Source organism: Aptenodytes patagonicus, chromosome 4, assembly GCF_965638725.1.
Source record: "Aptenodytes patagonicus chromosome 4, bAptPat1.pri.cur, whole genome shotgun sequence".
Classification (NCBI taxonomy): Eukaryota; Metazoa; Chordata; class Aves; order Sphenisciformes; family Spheniscidae; genus Aptenodytes; species Aptenodytes patagonicus.
In genome coordinates this window covers 79,721,928-79,744,471 of record NC_134952.1, presented here as the reverse complement: position 1 = coordinate 79,744,471, position 22,544 = coordinate 79,721,928, and the positions used below count along the sequence as shown (strand labels likewise).

At 36.3% G+C, this 22,544-nt stretch overlaps 1 protein-coding gene across 1 annotated transcript in view; it reads right to left on the bottom strand.

Annotated features, from left to right (window-relative positions):
- PRDM5 (PR/SET domain 5) overlaps nucleotides 1-22,544 on the bottom strand; it is an 89,845-nt gene that overhangs the window by 29,451 nt on the left and 37,850 nt on the right. The window contains exons 9-13 of the mRNA XM_076337677.1: nucleotides 20,014-20,098; nucleotides 18,553-18,710; nucleotides 13,202-13,295; nucleotides 7,266-7,426; nucleotides 3,767-3,860 (exon numbers count right to left, since the gene is read on the bottom strand). Of these exons, the coding sequence (XP_076193792.1) occupies nucleotides 3,767-3,860; nucleotides 7,266-7,426; nucleotides 13,202-13,295; nucleotides 18,553-18,710; nucleotides 20,014-20,098 (592 nt within the window). The remainder of the gene's footprint in view (nucleotides 1-3,766; nucleotides 3,861-7,265; nucleotides 7,427-13,201; nucleotides 13,296-18,552; nucleotides 18,711-20,013; nucleotides 20,099-22,544) is intronic.

Here is a 22,544-nt window from a genome sequence, read left to right as displayed (position 1 = left end):
CACGAAGGATATAGAAGTCCACAGTATGAATGCTTTTTGCTGTTTTAATGTAATCTCTTGGTATTATCTTTTAGTCACGTATATGGAAGCAAATTTACAAAGAACCTTCTTAATTCATGCTTACAAAATAAAGCCACTTTTTCCACATACCGGAGAATGTAACATGTAAAAATGCCACATTAAGTCACGGCTTTTAAATGGTATAGAATCGAAACATTAATCTTTTCAGAAAACATTTAGGACAGATGTAAAGTCATAGATATCTTACTGGCTTTTTATCAGGACTTTGACTAAATGCGATGGAAAAAGCAAAATAAGGTTATGTTTTAACCTATGTTTGCATGTGTAAGCATCTTCTGGAAGACACGTATGGAGACAAGTAATTAGGAAAGCAACAGTATAAATATCAGACAGATAAAATACGTGTGTGTGTGTATATATATTACATAGGCACACACAAATACATACATACACACACATAAGACAGCAATTAACATATTTAAATACCTATGTATAAGGCGCTGCACAAACTGCAGCCAGTAACTGTTAACACTGAAAGTTGCTTGAAACTTCAGGGAAGTAATTAACCTCCTGGCCCCCAGTTCTCAAGCCTGAGGAGCAGACCATAGAATTTCTTTTACAATTTATGAACAAGCCAAGGAATTTATATCACAGTCAGAGGATTCTTTTGCTGAATTAACCCCAGCTCCCTCTGACCTTAAGAAGTCATAAACCAACAGGATACAGCAGAGGGAGAATGTGCTATCGTGTTTCAGCTGACCTACAGAGCGCTGTCTCTGTCATGCCAAGGCTGGAAACCCAGATGATGAATTACAGAGCAATATGCTAGGTTCAGATACAAACATCAACCCCTTCCCTCTATACGTGCACATGCAGACATGTTCACTCACCCCAAACCAGCTCAGTTTCTGCAAAAGGCCAAGTACTGTTAGGGCTCATTTACAGAGTCTTACTCTAAGATAAAAGAGGGAAGAAAATTTCTTATCAAGGAAGCATGCATACCTCTGTGAGTAACAATATTTGAGAACACATGCTGCGTATTAAATAAAAGCCAAAATCCCATTAAGCTTCTCTTTTTGTATATGGATTGTTAAGCATATCAAAAATACAATTCCAAAGCAGAACCCAGGAGGGTACCCAAGAACCTTGACTTTTATAAAGAACAGCTTTATAAATAAAAAAAGGATAAAAATTGATACACAACTCTCTTTAAGAAAGAACTCTGCCTGGCTTTATGTTGTAAATACAGAACAAAGCCTCTTATACAAAGTAGCTAATAAAACAAAGTCTAGCTGACCATGTGCACAGAAGATGGGATAACACAAATGTCTGCACCAGGACCTCAAACCTAATCAGCTGTAGTCACTAAGACATGAAGGTCTTCGCAATATTTACACTATTTAGTTGCACCAAAAGCTTAGCCCCAGCTGAAGGCTTATCCACAAAGATGAGTCATCTCTTGAGAAAACGGACAGTGGCTGGTTGTTTCACTTCTAGCTCAGAATGAAAAGTGATACTTTGAAGTCTGACCAAAAAAAAAAAAAAAGCGGGCACAGTTTTGAATTGATTAATTCAAAACCACAGAATTTAATAGATACCAAGAGCATGAAGTATTCAACACTGCAACATTTAGAAACCAAACATCCATCGCTGAATAAAATATGTTTGTGGCTCCACTGTTTGATGAACTGAAAATTTCTTACAGCTCAGAAAATCCCTGAAAAGTTGTCAAGGATTTTCACGATACAGTGAACTTTAATACTAAAAGCCATTAAATGAATACTCAACTTTTTTTGTACTGTTTGCAGATGACACAGATTCCCTTCAGCAACTACCCTTACTTGCTTAGGAAATGATGCAAGCTATTCCTCAGAAAGCTATGCTTCCTCAGGCCCACTGAACATTGGACAACAATTTCCTCTTGTGATTAGTCTGCACATATTATGATTGTGAACTACTTGGCTGAAGTCTTCAGGTACAGCACAACTCAAAACCACCTCTCCAGAAGTACAACGTGAATCTAACTATGGCATTTTCTCACTAAACCTCACATAAGGCATTTTGCCTTATAACTTACAGATTTTTTTTTTTTAAACCACAAGTCACAACTTAGCAGCAACTCCACCCCCCCACCCCCACCCCTCCATTTCATCAGGATAATCAAGAAATGGTCAGGAATCATAACAGAATGACTCAAAAACAACCATGAAAATGTATTTCAGTTGATTCTCACAGTGAAGGATGTGAATCACAAAATTCTCCACCAAAAATATGATTGACATCACAATAGCAGCTAGACTGGAAGAGGAAAGGATCAGAGTTTATCACAGGTCATTATAAATGAATTTACCAAGGCATTTTTCCTGAATTAGTAACTCTCTTTAAAATGAGTGCTTCTAGCTTTTTAGGTGAAGAAAGAGGCCTTGAAACTTTCCCTCCTTCTGCAGGGGAGGGAAAGTTCTGCAACTTTCATAAGTTGTTTTCACCCTGCATATTTCCACAATTCCAACCTGTATCATCTCCTGTCAAGGTAGTTTCTCCCACTATATTTAATTTACAAATGTACTGGAAATCTTCAGTGCCTTTCTACTTCAAGTAAGTTCAAAATGTCACAGTTTACCGTTTCTCATATAATAGTGGCTACAAATTTTGCAAGGCTCTATAGTCAAGGTTAGAGGTCTCTGGTGTGTGGTTTCACGAAATTCACCTTAGCCTAACTCCTAAATTTAGGAAAGCCTGCTTGAGAGAGCTGAAACATTAAATGTATCTGGTAGCAGCACATGTGTGAAAAGCATTTTCACTCAGACAGCTATAAAGCATTTTCCCAAGAGCTATCTGCACTATCAACTTGAAAAACTAGGGCCTTTCTACTCTGTGCAAACTGATGAATAACATCAATAGTACACAGAAAACATACCTAAAGTTTAAGGAAAAGGCCTGTGAAATACAAAAACCCAAAAGCACCACACTAGTAAAAGAATAAAGCAGACTTGCCTGCAAAAAACATTGGAATATGAATCCAGAGATTTTCATGAAGAATTAGAGTAACATTTTGATATTTCTTAAGCATTGGGAAAAAAAAAAAATCTATAATAGTCATAGTTTTCATGAAAGCCTAGTATGCCAAACTATCAGAAAATTAAAGGGTGATGTAGTTCCTTGTGGCACGGCAAGGTGAAGGTAAAGAAATGTCCATAATTAAAACAGCAAAATAACTTCATGAAAGAGTTAACACAGATTAGAAATCGAAGCAGTCATATTCCTAGAAGCCTGGACTGATGTGCTGAGTGACTAACAATACTATTGAATTGCTCCTTTTACTCCTGTCTACCCGATTCATTAAAGTACCGCGCAGGTGGGTAAGTGGTTGGTCCTTCCAAAAGGCACAGTCCCCAAGCGTTCTCTAAATCCTCATACCACATGCTCCATGAGTGTTGGGGGGTTTTTTTCTTCCTCTTCTCTGCATCTTCAGGAAGTCAAAAAAAGAAGAGAAACCCACAGCTTACGGGACCGAGGAGAAAGACAGAACAGGTGAGATTGTGCAGGAAGGACTTTGAAAGGAGTTGATAAGGTGAAGCTGTAGAAGAAAGAACAAGAATAAAGAGGAGGAATGGACAGAACAGCTGTATTGTGATTCTGGGTCTTGCCAGCATTTCTGTTTGTAGATAGACAAATTGTGGACATACTTACAGATACCTTGTTATATATTTAGAAAGTCTTCTGTTCATTACAATAAACACTGTACCTGTGTGGCTTCGAATATGAACTCTCAGTGTTCCGTTGCTTGCAAACTTCTGTCCACAATACGGGCAAATCTTCTCTTTTTCTCCTGTGTGAGTCTACATGGGGTGGGGAAAGACAAGAACGAAGGCTTCAGCACAGCTTTAGAAGAAGTGAAATACGGAATATTTTAACTGTATTGACATTGACCACTATTGCTCCATTATCTATTTTATACCATCACACCAGGCAAAGATTCTAAGGAATTAACTGTAGGTGTTCTTTCAATTTTCTTCTAAAAATTCTAAACAAAGCTCATTATTAATGGCAAAATAAACTGGCTTTTCAATTTTCTTCTAAAAATTCTAAACAAAGCTCATTATTAATGGCAAAATAAACTGGCTTTTCAGTTCCTAAGTTTACTATTTCCTAAATAGTTACTATTAAAAATGCCCAATTCACACCTTTGTGTTTTCATGATTGCAAGAATAAGACACCTATTTTTCAGTTTGATATCTGCGAGAGTGGTTTCTAAACCAGCGAACAGTAATTTGGTTACCTAATAAAATTAATCTTCATAAATGGGTCTATTTTTAAAAGCTTATAATTCCACAGGAATTTATTGCATTATGAAATGTAGTGAAAGTAGTTTACCTAACCTAGTATAACTTTTCCTGTTGCAAACTTGAACTGGAGCTTTAAAAGGTCTCTATGGAGATTTGTGCATACAATTTCTGACTGCCTCATGTGAATGGAACTCAGCCATCAGTTCATCTGAAGTATGACAGACGACAACCCTTCAAGGTGTAAGTTCTCAGTGATTTCAGTTAACACAAATTGCATACTGGATCCTATCTAGTTTGTAATAAATACTAGAATCAGATTGCATTTAGAGAATTGATCACGAGAAGTATATCGTAATTGACACTAACACTAAATCATACACTGAGCTTGTCTTTTGAAATCAAGCTTTTAAGGCTAGAGTGTGTTGCTGATGTAAGAATTATTATTCCAAAATGGAAAAAAAAAAACAAACCACAAACTCTCCCATCCAACCTGTGTGGTCAACAGCAAGACCACCTTGAAGTAAGTTACATACAAGAGTTCTCATCATTTTTCACACTGTACTTTCAACGCCCAATTCTGAACTGAAGATTTATCAGCCTATTGAATAACTTTTCCTTACAACTGCGACTGCTTTTTTAGTGGAAAATTTTGGATTACTTCATTTATAAGTGTTAACTTAATTTAAATGGGATAGGAAAGATAACACATTAAATTATATGTACAGCTGACAATTTGGCTTTCAAGCTTTGCACATGGCTCTCTTCAGATAGGGAAATTAATTCTTATTTTTATGAAAGACATTGAAGTGATATAAAACTCTTCATTACATCATAAAAACCTTATCTCACATAGTACATATTATGCTGCAGCTGAAGGAAGAGTAAATGAGATATCATTTCAATACTGGACGGACTTGCATAGTTTTCATTCCCTGACATTAGGGATATGAACGTTAAATCCTTCTTGATTAGGATAGAGTTCTTTAGAAATCACTTATACCTCTAACAGCAACACTGGGGGACACCAGACAGACAGCTATTAATTCATTCCAAACAACCAAAAAAAAAAAAAAAAAAACCAAAACGATTTCCGGGAGCAATTCATTACAACTACAAGGCTCACAAACTACAGCTAGTCCTAGTCTGACAGCAGCACAAAGCAATAGCAATTACAATTAAGAAGGAATGTCAAAGAAAGAATAGGAATCAATGATAAACAGTAGCTGCTTTCCATTAAAATACAAATACAGATATGTATATGGCCATTTTTAACGTGAAATAGTAAGTCATACTGAATTTTTTAGAAAGCAATCTGAGGAACAGAAGTTTAAAAATTTATGCAGAGGTCATCAATGATTCCAGGTAATATTTTTGATTTTTGGATCTTACGATCCATCTTGGCAAGATCCTTCACAAAAAGTTCATCTCAAATCAATGTATCAGTATTATAGGCTAGGTCTGTTACTGAAGTGATTAAAACAAGTAGATAAGGATGAAAAGGATTGTGTGTCTGAAAAGCAGTCTGTTTTTTCCAAACCAATCAGTTTGTCTAATGAAAGATACTATGCCTTCCTAAGGTCTTGCTCCCCCAGAACATAATCAGAAACAAATTGCAAGTTTATTTTGTCTACCCTTTATTTTTGAGTTCCTTAGACCAATATATTCGGGCTTGAAAAACAAATGTCCTTTAATATTCCTTATTCTAGAAGTTATTAGAGAAGAGAGGAAGAGTATCCTACAACATAAATTTCTCTCGCTATTACAGCAAAATTCAGCTGATTTCACAGGCTGAACAACAACTTATGAACCAGGTTATTTGAATCTCAATCATCTTATAGTACATGTACTGAAATCTACAAACAAGGCAACCCCATGTCATTCTAGTTCTTCTAAAGTACAGGCGAAAATCTTCCACTAAGTGTATCTGGGAGAAATACATCTTGGTTATACAGTTATGTCACTCAATCACAAGAAACTTTACTTTCCAGCAACTATAATTACTAAGTAACTTAATGCATATTAAATATGAGACAAGCAGCATTTAAAACAGACTGAAGACAAAGACAGACAGCAAATGCATTAACATACATTTAATGGAAGATCAAGACCTTTAAAAGACCACAAAAGAAACGGAAGAGACTTTGTTCCTAGTTGGTTCCATTACTTTTTTCAATCTGTAAACATGTTAGAAATCAAACACATATTAAGGAGGCAGTGCTGTCCATTAGAGAATTCAATAGTCTGCTATCTGCCAATAACTTGATTTAGGCTCCAAAGACGTGTGCTAATTCCCGCACCTGTAAGACACAGTAGGGTTGGATAGACATTGAAAGACTCCCTTACATTTTTCCCTCAATTTTAACTACAGATTTGTGTTGTAATGCACAATACTTACCATAATCATGTGCTGAAAATGTTGTACCAAGTAACTCAGTTACACTCAGTTTTGTTATTACAATTTTACATGCATATATGAAGTGTATACTATATGCCAAATAATATATGCATGATGTTTTTCAACAAACTCTCACAGTCTGCATTTGGTTGCTACACCTTAGCTGATTTTCCTCAGCTGATTCGTTCTTGGTTCAATTATTTTCTTCACATTTCTTCCCTGTAACATAAATCTTACCTCAGGTCAAACTAGTGAGAAAGCTTTCTTCTAAAGTTTACCCCAATTCCATTGCAGAGATCGGTGGAAAGGAGTATGGTAAGAGCAGTGCAGCAAGTCCCATCCTGCTACACACCTGATGCTGGAGTACCTACGCTGGATTTATACATATGCACCCGCTGCAGATTCTGCATGCCACCAATAACCCCACTATCGCAATAAGCATTTTAGAATGTTAAGCACCATCACAGCTTTCTACCGAAAAGCCAGAAATGCAGAAGCATCTGGGAATTTTATGTTTAGTCACAACCTTAAGGAATGAATATGATAGAACTGATTCTACTCACTTTCTTATGACTCTTCAGGACTGAGGGTGTCACAAAAGCTTTGTCACAGAGATCACACTTGTATTTCTTATGTCCATCATGTACAACTTGAATATGAACATTTAATGTGTCCTTTCTTTTGAAAGTAGCATCACAGTGATCACACTTGAAGGTCCTCTCACCTTATGAAGAGAAAAACAAGGTTTCAAGATAGCAGATTTTTGTGGAAATACACTAATGCTTATTGGTTCAGAAAAATGAATAAAAGCAACAAAGACAAATGAAAAGCTGGGTCCTGAGAACAGAAAGAAAATAAATTACCACATCAGGTAAAAATATCATTGGGAAATTAAGAAAGTAGGAAGTAGTCATCACTGCAACGTCGCCAGAAATGTGAGCTTAAACTCTATAGCCAAAGGTGAAACGGCAACCAGTGGAAATGACTTCCAGTGAAACGGGGCACAGGCTTTACCAGCACCTCCAGTAACAGACCCTCTTTATGGTAACAAGCAAAAAGATTAAATAGGCTTCATCTTTTGAAACTTAAATGGTAAGAGACATCTTCCTGAATTTACAAGAATTCTCAAAACAAGAAATACTTGCTTTGAGTAACCTACCTCGTTCACATCAATAGAGGCAAACTCGTATGACAAAGAGGAAGTAACTTTTAAGTGTTATAGCAGTATTACTATTCAAACTGTGGTGATGTGGTTGAAGGTTATGGCAGAGGCCAGGTTAATATTGCTAATAGTTTTAAAATTCAATGAATTACCTAAGAGAGGGGAAGAGACATTGTATTCTGAAAACCTGCATACATCTTTTGAGAGAGAAAAAAAAAAAAAAGACGTGATTCTTCAGAGAAATCATTACAATGAACCTTCTCTTTATCATTACTGTGAATGCAGAAGAGAATATTTCTTCTATTTGTTAACTTCTTGATTAAAATTACAAGTTAAACATCTGCAACGTGGCATTCATTCAGAAATCCACAGTCTAAACTGGAAGTCAGGTGCCCATATCCCAGAAAACTTTCCAAGCAGTTACATCATGAAGAAAGATCACCATAACCTAAGGACTATCTTCCACTTCTTATTTTTCAGGACAGAGGTCTGATCTGCAGCCTCCTGATCCATATGGATAAGATACAGACTTGTATAAGCACAAGCTACTTTTTCCAGTAGCAATGATGCATATGTAGAGGTACACTTATTTCCTTGCTATAGCTCATTAAAGGATAAAATCATTCCAGCCTTGGTCCCAGTGCAAAGGCCAATATGAATGGAAATTGATTTCAGTACGCTGTGTATTAAAGCCCATTTGATGCTACATGTTGAGCCACCAAAAAACTTTTATTATATATTATACATGTGATACGTATAAGCGAAGCTTATCAATACAGTGGTGCCTCAAGTACCCACAAACATTCCAAAGCCTAGATAACCTGTTTCTCTCCCCCATAAATCAACCATAACTGCCCCCCCCAAACCTCTCATTCTCTGTTGGTTTGGAAACAAAAATGGTTTTGTCTTGGATGACACAAGAATATGCTAAAAGGTATTAGAGTGTAAGTTGCTTTATGCTAAAATACTTCCAGTGTAGCTATTCAGAAAAAAATTCAGGGTCAACAGGGATGCAATTTAATATGCTGTTATGTGGAGGTTTAACACTGATACTGCTTCTAACTGTTCAGTGAATCACTTCAGTCCTCATCTTGGGAACACGAGACTACCCAGCTAACAAAGTGAAGTCATTACTATTTTTACTAAAGGAGCATGCAATTTTCTACTGCTTCAACAAAGGAAAAATATTCAAGTAATTTCTTTTAAAAGTTACTTCTTATAAGAATTTCTAGGCTTCATGGATTTTTTTTTTTTTTTTTTTTTTTTTGGGTAGTCATTTGTTTCTTTCCATCTCTTAATAACTCAGCTCTGAGTCTGGAAATAAATTGAAAAAAATGAAGCAATACTAGACATAATTTGAACAAATTGCCATGTCTTCTGAAGTAAGAAATATTTGTATGATTTCCATAAATTTACATTATATCATTATGGTTTAAGACACGATTCAACATTTGTTGAGTTTCAGGAAGATTTGTCCTTTTTATCCTAAAGTTTTGTTTGCAATCATTCCTATCATTTTCAGTACTGCACTTCCATTATGATTTGAGAAGATAAATGACTTTCAAACAACAACAAAAAATAATAAGGTAATAAAAGATCAACCAATAGGTTCAAATATAACCTCCAGTGTCAGGGAATTTCAGAACTAATGTACTGTTCAACCGTATCTCCTCTGTGTGTACACATTATAATACTCTTCAACTACATATAGTTGCAATGCCAAATATGTACTTAGCCAAGTCCTGGCTTCAGTTTAGCAAAATTTTTCAACATGCAAAGTAATGGCAAGCCTAGAACTGGGTATTTTTTCAAATGTTATCCTGGATGAAGGCAAATAATCAGTGTTTCTCCTCAGCTTCCTTATTTAGCAGAAATCTTAGATCTCATCATAGAAGAGCCATCAGAACACTGTCTCCACTCACAGATGGCTCACTGAACAGTCTTTATGTCTTGTCTTTTTTTTTTTAAAGCCATAGACAAAGATACATGAAAATTTAATGAAAAAAATACCATTAATACACAACTACGGAAGGAGTTTCGGAAGGTTCCTCAACGACATAAAGCAAAAGTCTAAATCACTTGCAACAAGATGCGAGTACTAAAACTCCCTGAGCAGCTCTGGAAATCCTCTTGTAGAAGACTGCAGGAAAAAACAGACCCATGCAACCTATTTCATGACACCTCATTGTTGTGATAAAGAGCAAATAGATTTCATATGGTAAATGTAAGAATGTGTCTGTTGCTTAAGAACTATCACTGCCAAAAACTAAACTTTTTCCATTGCCTTTGGCAGATAAGACTAATATTAAAGTTACGAAATAAATTTCTAATATTAATGTATGAGAAATAAAGAAAGAATTTCCATTATGTGTTTTCGGTCAACAGGTTTGCACTGTGCTAGATCAAGAGGTTTGTTACAAAATAAAATAGCAAGAGATATACATAGATTCTCTTCAGGCCTAGGCACCCTAGAGAATGGAAGTAAACAAGAAAAAATATTGACTTCAGCTCTTGAAACCACTGAAGGAAGGAAACTTTTTCAGAGTACTTGACATGAAATTACGGTATCAATATCCATAAATGCCTCCAAAGATGGAAAGAGAGCACTGACATAATATATCCTACGGTGCTTTCCCCCGGAAATACACGACATAATGTGAGTGTCTTTCCTGGGACTGGCTTTATCTACTCCACTGATGCACTCTCCTTAAGACAAAATAAGATCGTGAAAATCAGGGTTACTTGTGCTTTACTTGAAATGAACAATCTTCAGTGCCCACTTCTGCTGACCCCTGTAGAAGGAGCTAATTAGTATTTCTCTTACTAACAAACATTCTGCTTGTAGATTTTTACCCTGGAAAGCAAATATATAAAAAGGATGATGTCCTTCTCAGCAAATGCAATCCTGTTCATGCATGTCTCCACAATCCTAGACAACTGAATGATCCGAGCGAAAATGCTCAGGGTTACTCATTTGTGTTAGCCAGGTCTCTCGTGGCCTCATGAGCTAGTATTAGCCAAGTATGAGCTACCATACACTTATCATGTATCATACATCCTTCCTAAACACTACAGCTGAGAATAAAGGGTTTAGCCCCAGCATTGCCAATGACATAATGAGAACACAGTTACTAAAAGTATTATCAGCAGCATGCCTAAGAGAAAAAGCTTGTCTGACTCTCAGAAGACAAGTTACACAGCTAGAACCTAGGAGAAAAAGAAGTTTGGATTTTTATTTTTTTTTAATAATTTGTTAGTTAGACATATTTGATCTTTAATTTTGAAAGTTATATCCGTGACACCTTTTCCAATTTCAAGACAGGAACACCTGAAAAGTGAGTCTATGAAATATATTTTTTTCCAGTAAATTAAGTTTGTGAAATAAAATTTAAGTCATTCTACATCATTCTGCAGAGTGCCTGCTTCTAAAACAACAAGGGGATACTGAATTTAAAAAAATAGATGATGTAAGCTGAACTTTAATGTTTTCCTAGAAGTTTCAAGCTTCACAAACAATTTTTTCTTTCCTACAGCACAGAACAGTAAAGCCAGCTAAATACATCTAGAGATTCTGGTTTGTTTCTCTCCTTTCTTTATAGAACAGGTATATTTCAGTGCTATGAGAGGGACTATCATCCAGCTGTAGCAGGACAACGCCTGTAATTCTGAGTTATTTCAAATATGAGAAACTCATTATGATGGCAACACAAACTGTCAGGCTCAGAGTTAGGTCATGAGGGGAAGAGTTCTACATTTCTTCACTGGGAACGGAAGCTTTTCTCAGACAACAGCAGAGCCCCTTGTTTTGATCACAGCCTTGAACTGAAAACTGTTTATTCTTCAGTTCATCCTAGTAACGACTTTCACTTTTCACTTTGCTATTGGTCTGTCAACACTTCTTTTATAGGACTACAGACAAGAGAGATGCAGTATGACTACAAAAGCTTTGCTTATATTCTGCTGTATTAAGGCCTCCTTGTTAGGTTGGTCAGTTGTTGGGTTTTTTTCTCCAAAGTAAGAAAAAAAAAAAGGTTTAAAAATCTTCCCTGTGATTAATAAAAATACCAAATATTACTGGTTTAAGGCTTTGACTCATTTTGGAGACAGTTCTAGCTAAGATGGCAGAAGTTACCACCTTCAAACACCTACTCTGTCCCTCAGCAAGACATGTCTCCTTTTGCACCAAGGAAGACTGACTAGACAATGTCTGTGCCACTGCAGTTCACAGGCTGATATATTGAATATTTGCTTAAATAGTGGCGGTTCAGGAACAGCTAAACCTGCCACAAATCACAAGCCTAACTCAGAGACCTCAAATTTCCTGAGCTCCCATCCTCTTGAAAAAAAAAAGTCAAAGTATATGTTTTTAGAGAGACCTTTACCAAGGCCTACAATTCTGCATACTGTGAATTACTGCTTTCAGATATCCTGCAAATACTTGGTTCATTAGAATACACGGGTTTTTAACTTCCCCCCCCATCATTTTTAACATTTAACATTGGAAAAAGATTTTACAAAATTCAATGCTTTGTGAAATTGCAGAAGCTTTGAAAGATAATTGTAAAAGAACAAACTAAACACACCGGTCTAATTCATCATCTAACAGAAACACTGTTATACTGGATTAAAAAAAAGAAAGATTTGTGGTTTTTTTTTAATTAAACCAATGTAAATATTACCCAAATCAAAGCACCATCTTCTAAGCTACAAGGATTTTAGGCCATTAATATTTTCTAAAATCTAAATTGCTGACATTCACATGGTTGAATTGTAGTCTAGGGCTCTGTAAATATTAAAGACGGAGAAAATTCCACCAAAAAATAAATCTTTAAACAGCCAGTTAAAAAACAGTACAGAATGCCAAGAACAAGTTACTCATGAGGGAAAATGGCCACAACATTCCTCTGGGTTGCTAGTTCTATGCCAGAGGCAGGAAACATTAGCCTGGACTGGCACTGGAGAGAGAATCTCAGTTTCAAGCTCTAAACTGGATTACCTACAAAAGCTGAGTGAGCCACGAAGTTATCTTTGCTTCCATTTCTCCTTCCTTAAAATGGAGGTAACACTATCACACTTAACACAGAAAGAAATCTCTTGTCATTAGACCTCAAATCATTGCTAGATTTTCTACAGCATATTTGGATTTGCATTTAAGTTCATTTAAAGACAAGGTTTGAATTTGGCTCTGAATTTTCTAACTCCCTGGGATTAGAGTTGAATCTTAATACTAATTTAACATAGCAAGTTGCATATTGGAGCAAGGTGCCATATGTCTGTTTTTCTCAGTCAAATGCGAGAACTGAGGAAGTTCTTTTTCCTCTCTGACTTAGCACTTACTGTTATGGATTAACAGATGTCTTTGTAGAGAGAATGGGGTTCGGAACAAGGCTTTGCATTCCTCACACTGGAATGGTCTCTCTTCAGAATGGGTCTGCAGATGAAAGACAACGTGTCAGAGGAAAGGCTCAGGGAAATCAATTAGCTGTCATTACAGTAATTATAGCTAATTTTCTAGACTGGATTCAGGAGGGGATATCATAGCAATTTGAAACATCAGGGGATGAAGAATTAAAACAATCACTCTGCCATTATCCAGAATCCTGAAAGTCAGCATAGCAGCTACCTAATAAATGTACCTTCCCAGTCTTCAGAAGTGTTACATGAGGTGTGCATGTAAACAGAAATAAAAATATAGAATAACCAGGAAAAAAACCTATAAGCTCAGTTGCATTGCTTCATCGGTACTAACACTGGCCTTAAGTACTTACCAATATGAATAAATGCTTTAAAATTAAACACATATACACAAACCTCTTTTTCTCAGTTAAGTTTGAAGGTAAAACTGATCTGATTATCTCAAGATAGTATCTAAAATTTGGCAAAGAAAATTTCTCAAATCATGAGACTAGTCTTACATATCCTTGTTTCAGCTTCTTGTATTAAAAGAAAAGAAAACAAAACAAACAAAAAAAACCCATAGAAGCACCAGTACCGAGATTTTGTTTGCTGTAGAAAAATTCATTGTAGCTCAGAAACAGCCTCAAAGCCATAAATAAAATAAAAGGCTAAGCTTGGATGAATCTCTCAAACTGCAGAGCTGCTGAAGCAGGTTTCTTTTCTGGAACTTAGGAAACATCCAGCTTCATTCTACTTTTGTAAATTTCAAAGCACTTTCCCTGTTTCCTAGTGTTATTAAATGCTGTCCCACCGTAGACAGCAAATTAATCTATACAATTTATTATCTACCCAATTTCCTACTATTTTTGCAAAGGAAAGCAAGTTTTTAAAGCATTGGTGTCTAAACATTGTATTAGCTCACAAGGACCTTAAGTAGAAGCTGCAGTGCCAAGAGGAAAAGGGGATGGACAGTAAGTGTTTTATAATATGCACAAAATTCGGTAAATTAGTTAATTTTGTAGACTAAGGGTAAACATTAGCATAATACATATTTATATAACCTATTTCCGCTATTCATACCGTATGACATTTATAGCTATCCCTTAAACTATGGAGAAAAAAGGGACTGTGGGGAGTCAGCATAATTATTTAGATGTAGACTGAGGGCCTTGCCTAGACTGATTTTAACACAAATGTCCTCTTACGTACACAACAGTACCAAAACATTAGAGTACTTGCAATGGTATACAGAGGCTTCAGATTCAAAGTCAATCCCTTGACCTCAGCCTATGTCACTTAAAGCAAAAAGGCAACTGGAGCACCATCAAATGTGTGGAATGTATCACACGTTACATAAAATCTGCTGAATGTTTCAAGTCCAGCTTCTACAGGTTTACATCACAGTTAGCATTAGTTGACACCCTGCTTGGCAGTCTCAGCAGTCAGGCCAAGGATTGACAGGTCATGAAGAGACTGAACTACCTTCTCACCTCAATAGGTGGTTCCTCCAGAACAGGGTTGAGACATATTGACGAGACACTGTGGGGAAGCTCGCAGTGCTGCTGTCTGTGCTGTACCTGTTCTGTGGATAAATAGAAGGGTTCAGTCTCTAGGGCTGTCAATCTGGCACCTTTCACGAGCGCAAAATTCATGTTGTTTATTTAAAAAAAATGCCCTGTTTTAGAACACTCACCACTTGAGTGATAGTTCTGAAGAGCACAGTGATTTGTACAGAATTCCTTCTTAGCGTCTCCTTGACAGTTCTCCTAGTATTTTGATCAAAATACAAGTATTCATCTGCACATCTTATCTTCACTACAAAAGAAAAATCTAACTAGGCATACCCACGTGCAAGGGTACACAGATCACCCGCCTCTTTTGCGAACGGTCCAGAAACAAGCTAGGTCTATTACAAAAAGCCATGCAAATCTTAATGAGGAGAGGTATCCCCCCAAACAAGCATATTAGTTTTAATACTGTCCTTTTTTATCCTACTAATAGGTTCCAGATCAGAGATGGCTTCCATTCAGTCAGAGCAGGGGACAGCCATACGATCAAAGCAACTGAGGATGGGCTCTTATGGAGTATTTCATGGGAGCCTTTCCTACCATAGCATTTGTGGAGGCTTAAATCCAGCCCAAGGCTACTTATTCCCAATAGAGAAACTGAGGGAATATAGTTGTTTCAATTCATTATGCTCCTCAGGACCAAATAACCCTGGATTAACCATAAACCCTTTAAAATGCTGTGTCTGCTGACCTATTTCTGCTCACTGTCATATCCTCATATTTTATTCTCTGAACTCATCCTCCATACATAGCAACAAAGGAGCAGATGGAACAAAAACTTCACTTTCTCCTGTATGGAAGTAATCTGCATTATATGGCACAGAACATGCACCTTCATCCAATCTAACCTGGATGAAAGGTGACTACTTTTATCTGTAGCACAATCCAATATGACATTTGCCTCTTAATTTCAGATACTATTCTCTTCCCTTCTCACAAAAATGGAACCGTATTCTTCATATGATCACTTAGTCACATAATCTGAGCTTTTTCAAAAGACATCTGAGCTAGTTCCACATCGCATAATGCTTCCCAGTGCTGACATCTCCAAGCAAGCGACAAAGCAAGCTTGCACATGCACCTAACACAGAGCAGTGTAGTACTTGTATGCAGAAGCAGCACATCAGAGAGGTACCACAGGAAGACTAACAGTTCCTGCCTCTCAGACCTGTAGCTATAAGGGCATAATGAGTGCTAAGTTCAGGTTCACATCACAATGCTCCACTGAACAGAGCAGATATACTCTTAGCAACTCCACTGTCTATCTCCCAGTGAAATCCCGTGAAATGTGAGGAACTAATCTGCTTCTGCACCTCTGAAATGACCCAACATTCACCCGCATCTGAAAAACATTTAAAAGCACATATTGTGGGAGCCATTTTTATTCTGATACTTCCAACACAAAATCAGATTAAATAACCCCTATAAAGGAATCACAGAAACAACAGCAACAAGTTTCCATCTAAAACACAATACAAGAATTCAAAGGCACAAAACGTATATGTATCCTGTTCCATATTATAAATAAAAAGTATGTACCTCTGCTGTAAAACCCAAAGAGTTTTTCCAAGCATGTTGCTATCAAACTTGAAAGCATCTTTTCTGCTAAATGCTGTTGATTTAAGTGTTTTTAACTACTAAATGCTGTTGATTTAAGTGTTTTTAACTACTATACCCATCATTCCTACTGCAGGTTTCTAAGCTCCCTGCTACTAGCACAGTAACCACACCCTGGAACTCAAGAAAGCACTGTGAAATTATTCAGAGTCCAACTTTTTTTCCTCCAAAAGAAAATGAAACCTAGGAGGACGTCTTAAAGGAATAGACATCTAAAGAATCATTAAAAACCCGAGCTGAAGAAATACATAGAAGTATGATACACAATAAAGGTTTAAATTTCCACTGTTACTGGATCGACATTCTTGTGAACAAGCAAAAGAACTATCGTCCTCTTCCCCTAGTAGCTGTGCAGCCCTTCCAAAATCATGGCACTTGAAACTATTTTGGCATCCCAAACCACCACATCCTTGACCTACACCTTAAAATTGCTTTTGTGTACACACATCCATACTCCCCTCTGTTATCTACTACCTCTCCTTGTTTACACTGTTTACTCAATGGATAGAGGTGTGCTTAAGAAAGCAATTCAGGACATCTATGTCAGTCTCCTGTCTCTCATGCTCATCTCTTCATTTGGCAAGTGATATTAGAGACCTAAATGTGGATGGGTGAATATTCACAGCTGTTTGGGTAAACTTTATGTAAACACAGGAATAAGTTTCTTTCATTATAGGACAGAGTTGATTTACAGCCAGTACTATGTGCAAACAAGTTTGGGAAATAAGTATTCCAACGTGCTTTAAGGAATTCTGTCAAAAGTAGGTACTCACTGATTCTGTCTAAATTTTAATATTTTTCCCATTAAGTGGAGCATCTAATCCTTGCTTATGCTAGTGGCACTGCTGCTTTAAACACAGAATTGGGTCAAAGTGTTTACTCATTCATACTTAATCCTGAAGTCTGTTTTCAGCCCAAACTCCCTACCAGTCATCAACTACAAATTAACATAAGGAAACCTGTAAGAAGTATTCAAGATATGGAAGTATCTTTCCAGATAGTATTTTACACATTTTACTTAGAATATATCCAATTTGTGAGATTCTGCCCCATTTCCTTAATAAAGTCTAAAACATAAGATACAATTCACAGCATATATGGGAGCTAATCTTGTCCTTCAGCAGGTTTCTGCATGCTTTCTGTTTTAGACAGCCATCACCATTTCATCCTACAAGAGGCATTATTATTACTCTTACATGATTTATGGCTGAAAGTGCAAGAGATGGTGCAAAGATCCTGTGCCAAATTCCCAGATGGCATATAACATGAGCCAAACTGCGAAAGACTTGTAAGTATGGGTGTATCAGTTTCATCAAAAAGGGGGAAAGAAAGGGGAGGTATTTAAAAAATGTAAAGAAAAAAAAGAAAAAAGAGCAAAGGGTTCCAAATACTGGACACAAAATCAGACAGGTAATTTTTTTTTTCCTCTTTCTTTTTTACAGTCTTCTAATTCTGAAACAGCAGTCATGAATATAGCCTTGCCATTAAAAATATAACCCCACGTTAAAAATAATGACAGGCATTAAAGAAATTAGGCCAAGCAGATTTGAGCTTAAATCAACAGAAGCAGAGCATCCCTTCATGAGCCTATTTTTCAGGTAACATTTCTTCTGATGTTGGTTTAATGTGTGAACACTACCCAGTGCAAATCCAGTATAGTTTGAAAGCATCTGCTGCTAAGTCCAACAATGACTGCAACAGGACTACACTTAGTTTTATTCAAATATGGTATTTTTTTAAAAAGCAAAAAATTTGAAGACATTTTAGATCAGTTACATTTTGAACTTGATAACCTAATATTTAAAAAAAAAACCAAACCACACAAAAAAAAAAAACCCAGAAGAGTCAAAATGGGGATTTATTTGATGCTTTTAACCAAGCAACTATGATTTCCTTCTGCTTATTTAACTTTTTTTTTTTTTTACTAGAATTCATTTAGTATTTTGAGATTTTGGATATAACAAAGAACACTAAAAAATACATTCTCCAATACTTTAATCCCATGTTTATAAGCATGCCAGAGCTTAATGATGAACCACTTAAAAGAAAAAAATCTGCAAATCTGAGGCTGGCAGACCTGTAAACAACAACAGCAGAGTGCTTTACCTTCTTGTGATTCTTGTAAACATTTCTGTGGGCAAATCCCTTTCCACAAAGCTTGCATTTATAAGGTTTATCTTCACTGTGTATTATTTTGTGTGCAGTCACTTGATCAAGTCGTTTGAAGGACTTATTGCAAACCTCGCAGGTGTAGGGGCGTTTTTCTGCAGAAAATGAGTGGGGGACATTTAATCTCCTGTTTATACAGGGGGAGAAGATGAAAGGCAGAGACAGTCATCTCCTCAGAGAGATTTTTGCAATTAAGTCAACCCAATTAAGATTAAACCAATTAGAAAGACATCTAATGCCCTTTATGTTAGACAGTTAAGTCACTTCACAAAAGATGAGCCATGGTGTATCTCAAGAAATTGGCACATTCTTTGCAATAATCATTGCTAATACTAAATTCTGATTAATTAGCTTAAATCAAAAGAGAATGACTTCAAAGAGGAAAACTCTGTTTCCAGATTACAAATGTGAAAGAGGGCATGACAGTTTAAATGTTTTAAAACTTAATTAACAATATACATATTAGCTTCTAAACCCAAAAGTTCCTATGCAAAAAGCCTTTATGCTTCAACTGGTGACTGCAACTTAACTACATTAATGCTCATCCAAAAGTGTCAAAAGAAAGCTAGGAGCCTCTAAGATACAGATTATGTTACAAGAAATGAGCTTTTGGTGCGGACTGATACCAAGAAAATAGTTCAATTATAAGCCTGTGCAGCTGTAAAAACCTGCATTTTTTAAATGCTAATGTATTTGACAGAACAATGTTTGTGTTTCCATTGTGTTGGTTGATGTTTCTAATCACTGGTGAAAGACACAGAAACACTAGATTGCAGTGATCAGAAATCCTGGCAGAGCCAATTTGTGTCATACTGCCAAACCTACGGACAGGCCACTCCCCACTCACAGTGACCTGTTCTGGCAGAGGACAGGCACAATGAAATATTTGTGTGTGGTCTACGAAATGCTGTAGAGTATGAGCTGCTTTCCTCTGACTGGAAACTACGTGCACATGAGTCCACTTATATGTATGCACATACATACACATGAATGAATGTTTCCCTTCTTACCACAGATCTCTGTCTGACAGCATACCCCCAGCTCACATCCTCTTCTCTTCAACATGAAATTTCAACCACCGGTTCTTCACCTCCTCTACAAGCCAAGTAGCAACCTTTTGCCCCATCCCAGCTAACTGACATCATCTACCCCAGCTAGCATGAAAAAATAGCTTGACAAAGCAGCAATAGGAAGAAGACTATAGCATTACACTTGGATTTTTGAAAGGCTTAGAAAGAATAGCTTAGATGGTTTCCTTGGAACCTGAGATTTGCTTGAACAGCTCAGGACAACACAGAATTCATCAAGCCTTCTATAAGAAACTAATTCAGGTAAAATTCAATTTATGTTAAATACATATACACACATATATAGGTTTGTGTTATTTTTGCACGTTACCTGAATGAGTTATCATATGGCGTTTTAGCTGGTTAGCAGAAATAAATTTCTTGTCACATTCCTGACACTCAAAGATCTCATGGACCTGCAAAATGAGTGTTTAATGATAATTAAATATGTGTCTCAAACAAGATCACACATCTTACATATACAGAAATTCTCTAACAGACCATAACTATTTCTTAGCCAGTAGCTATACTAATACTCATGAATATTCTGTGATTTCCCCCTTGCTAGTCCCTTGGTAAACAACAGTATCTCTCAAAAAATAAACATTCACAATTGCAAACAAAAAATTATCACTAAAACTATATTTAGAAACATAGGTTATGCAAATTTGCAATATCAGATCCATTTAAAATATCATTATTATGAAAGCATTAAAAAAACAGATGCAGAATACCTTTTCAGAACATTTCCTTCTAGTCAATAAGACTTAAGTAAAAATAACACAGTAACTACTTCATAACTGCTGTTAAGAATTTTAAAAAACAAGTACTATCAACTCTTTCAGGATTGTTTCTCTTAAAAGCTTTTAGAGGCAAGACAGTGGAGGGGCAGTAGCATCTCTTAAACTGTAAATGCAGTAAGCATTAGCAGGATTTTCAACATCACAGCACATAACGTCATCCAGGATTAAATGTTGGAAAAACAGAAGAGGCAGTTGAGAGCTGCAACTTCTGATAATTAAAAAAAAAATCCTGTGTTATTTATTGTTCCCAAAAATCACAACACACAGATAGTTCTCCACCTGTCAAGATTACCGTTCACCTTCCACTCTGTATTACATTTACCGTCGGCAGCCTCCCCTCAACCTAGTTACAGTGCAACTGAACATACATTTCAGCTTTTTGGAACTGCAGCCTTAGACAGCAAAACTTCCGGGTAGAGATCACATTTCATAAAGCTTTTTTGGAGAACTCTATAGACTTTCTGTAGGAGAATCTAGCAGCTAAAAATAATAAATATCAATGGTTCAACACAAATACTCTAATAAAAAACATTTGCAGACAGCACAGTAAAGAAGCTTAACTAAGACTTCCACTTAAACAAACAAAAAAAAACACCAAAAAGAGATTCTCCATAAGTATTCTGCCTCACCATGGTTTTATGCTGCTACTCACAAACTAACTTTAGAGCAATTTAAATGTTTTAATAAACTAAGAAGCGGTTATGCCATTTCCTACAATCTCTGCAAACTTGCACGCTTTGGACAGTGATGCTTAACGAAATGCTCGTACAGAATCAGGTGGTAAGCTCAAATGAAGACACTCATTCTAAATACTCTGTTTACCCAGCTGCATTTCAGATTAATTTCTCTTACATGCACACGCAATCTACTAGTCTATCCCTTCCCAAAAGATCTAAATTTTTACTTAGATTGTTGACTGAAGTTTACATAATTCTGCAACCAAGTGCTATCAGAATCCCCCCCAACACAATTATTTGAAATAACTTGTAAGGTATTCTTAAACAGAATATTTAATCAGAACCCAGACTGTGCTTTAACACTATACAGATGTCTGATCTCAACTTATGAGCATTGTTTAATAAACAGTCTCATTAAATAAATTTGCGTCAAAACAGACTTCCATGCATGTGCATTAAAAAGCTACAGCTATCATATATATTCTATAGCTGATACTCTTTAATCAATTCTTTAGAAAAGAATCAGACACAGGCTTGTGTGCACGTGCATTAAATAGCTGTAGCTATCAAGCATATATTCTATAGCTGGCACTCTTTAATCAGTTCTTTAGAAAAGTGCACAATTACACGGTAAAACAACAGTAATAAAATATAGCAAGTATTTTTATGAATAACGATATTCAAAAGGATTTTCATTTTAAGAAAACCTGTCAAGTAACATGCTCGATGAGTATACAGGCTGTAATACCACAGACAAATGTTCGTGCAATGATTTATTCCCATAACAAAATTAGTCTCATTAGGGGGCTGTAACAGCTATCAACATAAGCCTCTGTTACATTAAAGTCAGAACATACTTACGATTGTTTCATAGGCATTTGAAGAGCTACACCTTCAGAAAACAACTTGCTAAGTGCTATACAAAACAGCGAGCTTCTGAACAAGATTAATATATGCTCAGATAAATGTACTCCTTCACTTACAGGACTGATGATCTTACAGGACTGATGATCTTAAAGTTTTCATGAGGTCTATTGAAAAGCAAAAGGTCATTCAAAAAAGAGTTTTGGGGATGAAACTGAGCTAAAACTTTGAAGATACAAGTAATCCATGATCAGCTTTTCCAAAAACTAAATTGAGTTTCAGTCTACCACTCCAAGAACTGGATGAGACTGTCTGTTGGAAGGCAGTGCTTTGACAGAGCAAGGATATAAGAATATTGCATCTGATTGAAATTATTAAATGTTATTGACAATTTTAAAGCGGTGTTCAAAATTTGGTTCCCTCTACCTTTCTACGGCTTTCATAGTGATTGTGAAAAATAAAGGTTGCACAGTAGAACAAAACACTGCCCACTGTTGAACAAAAAGGGCAGGAAAAAA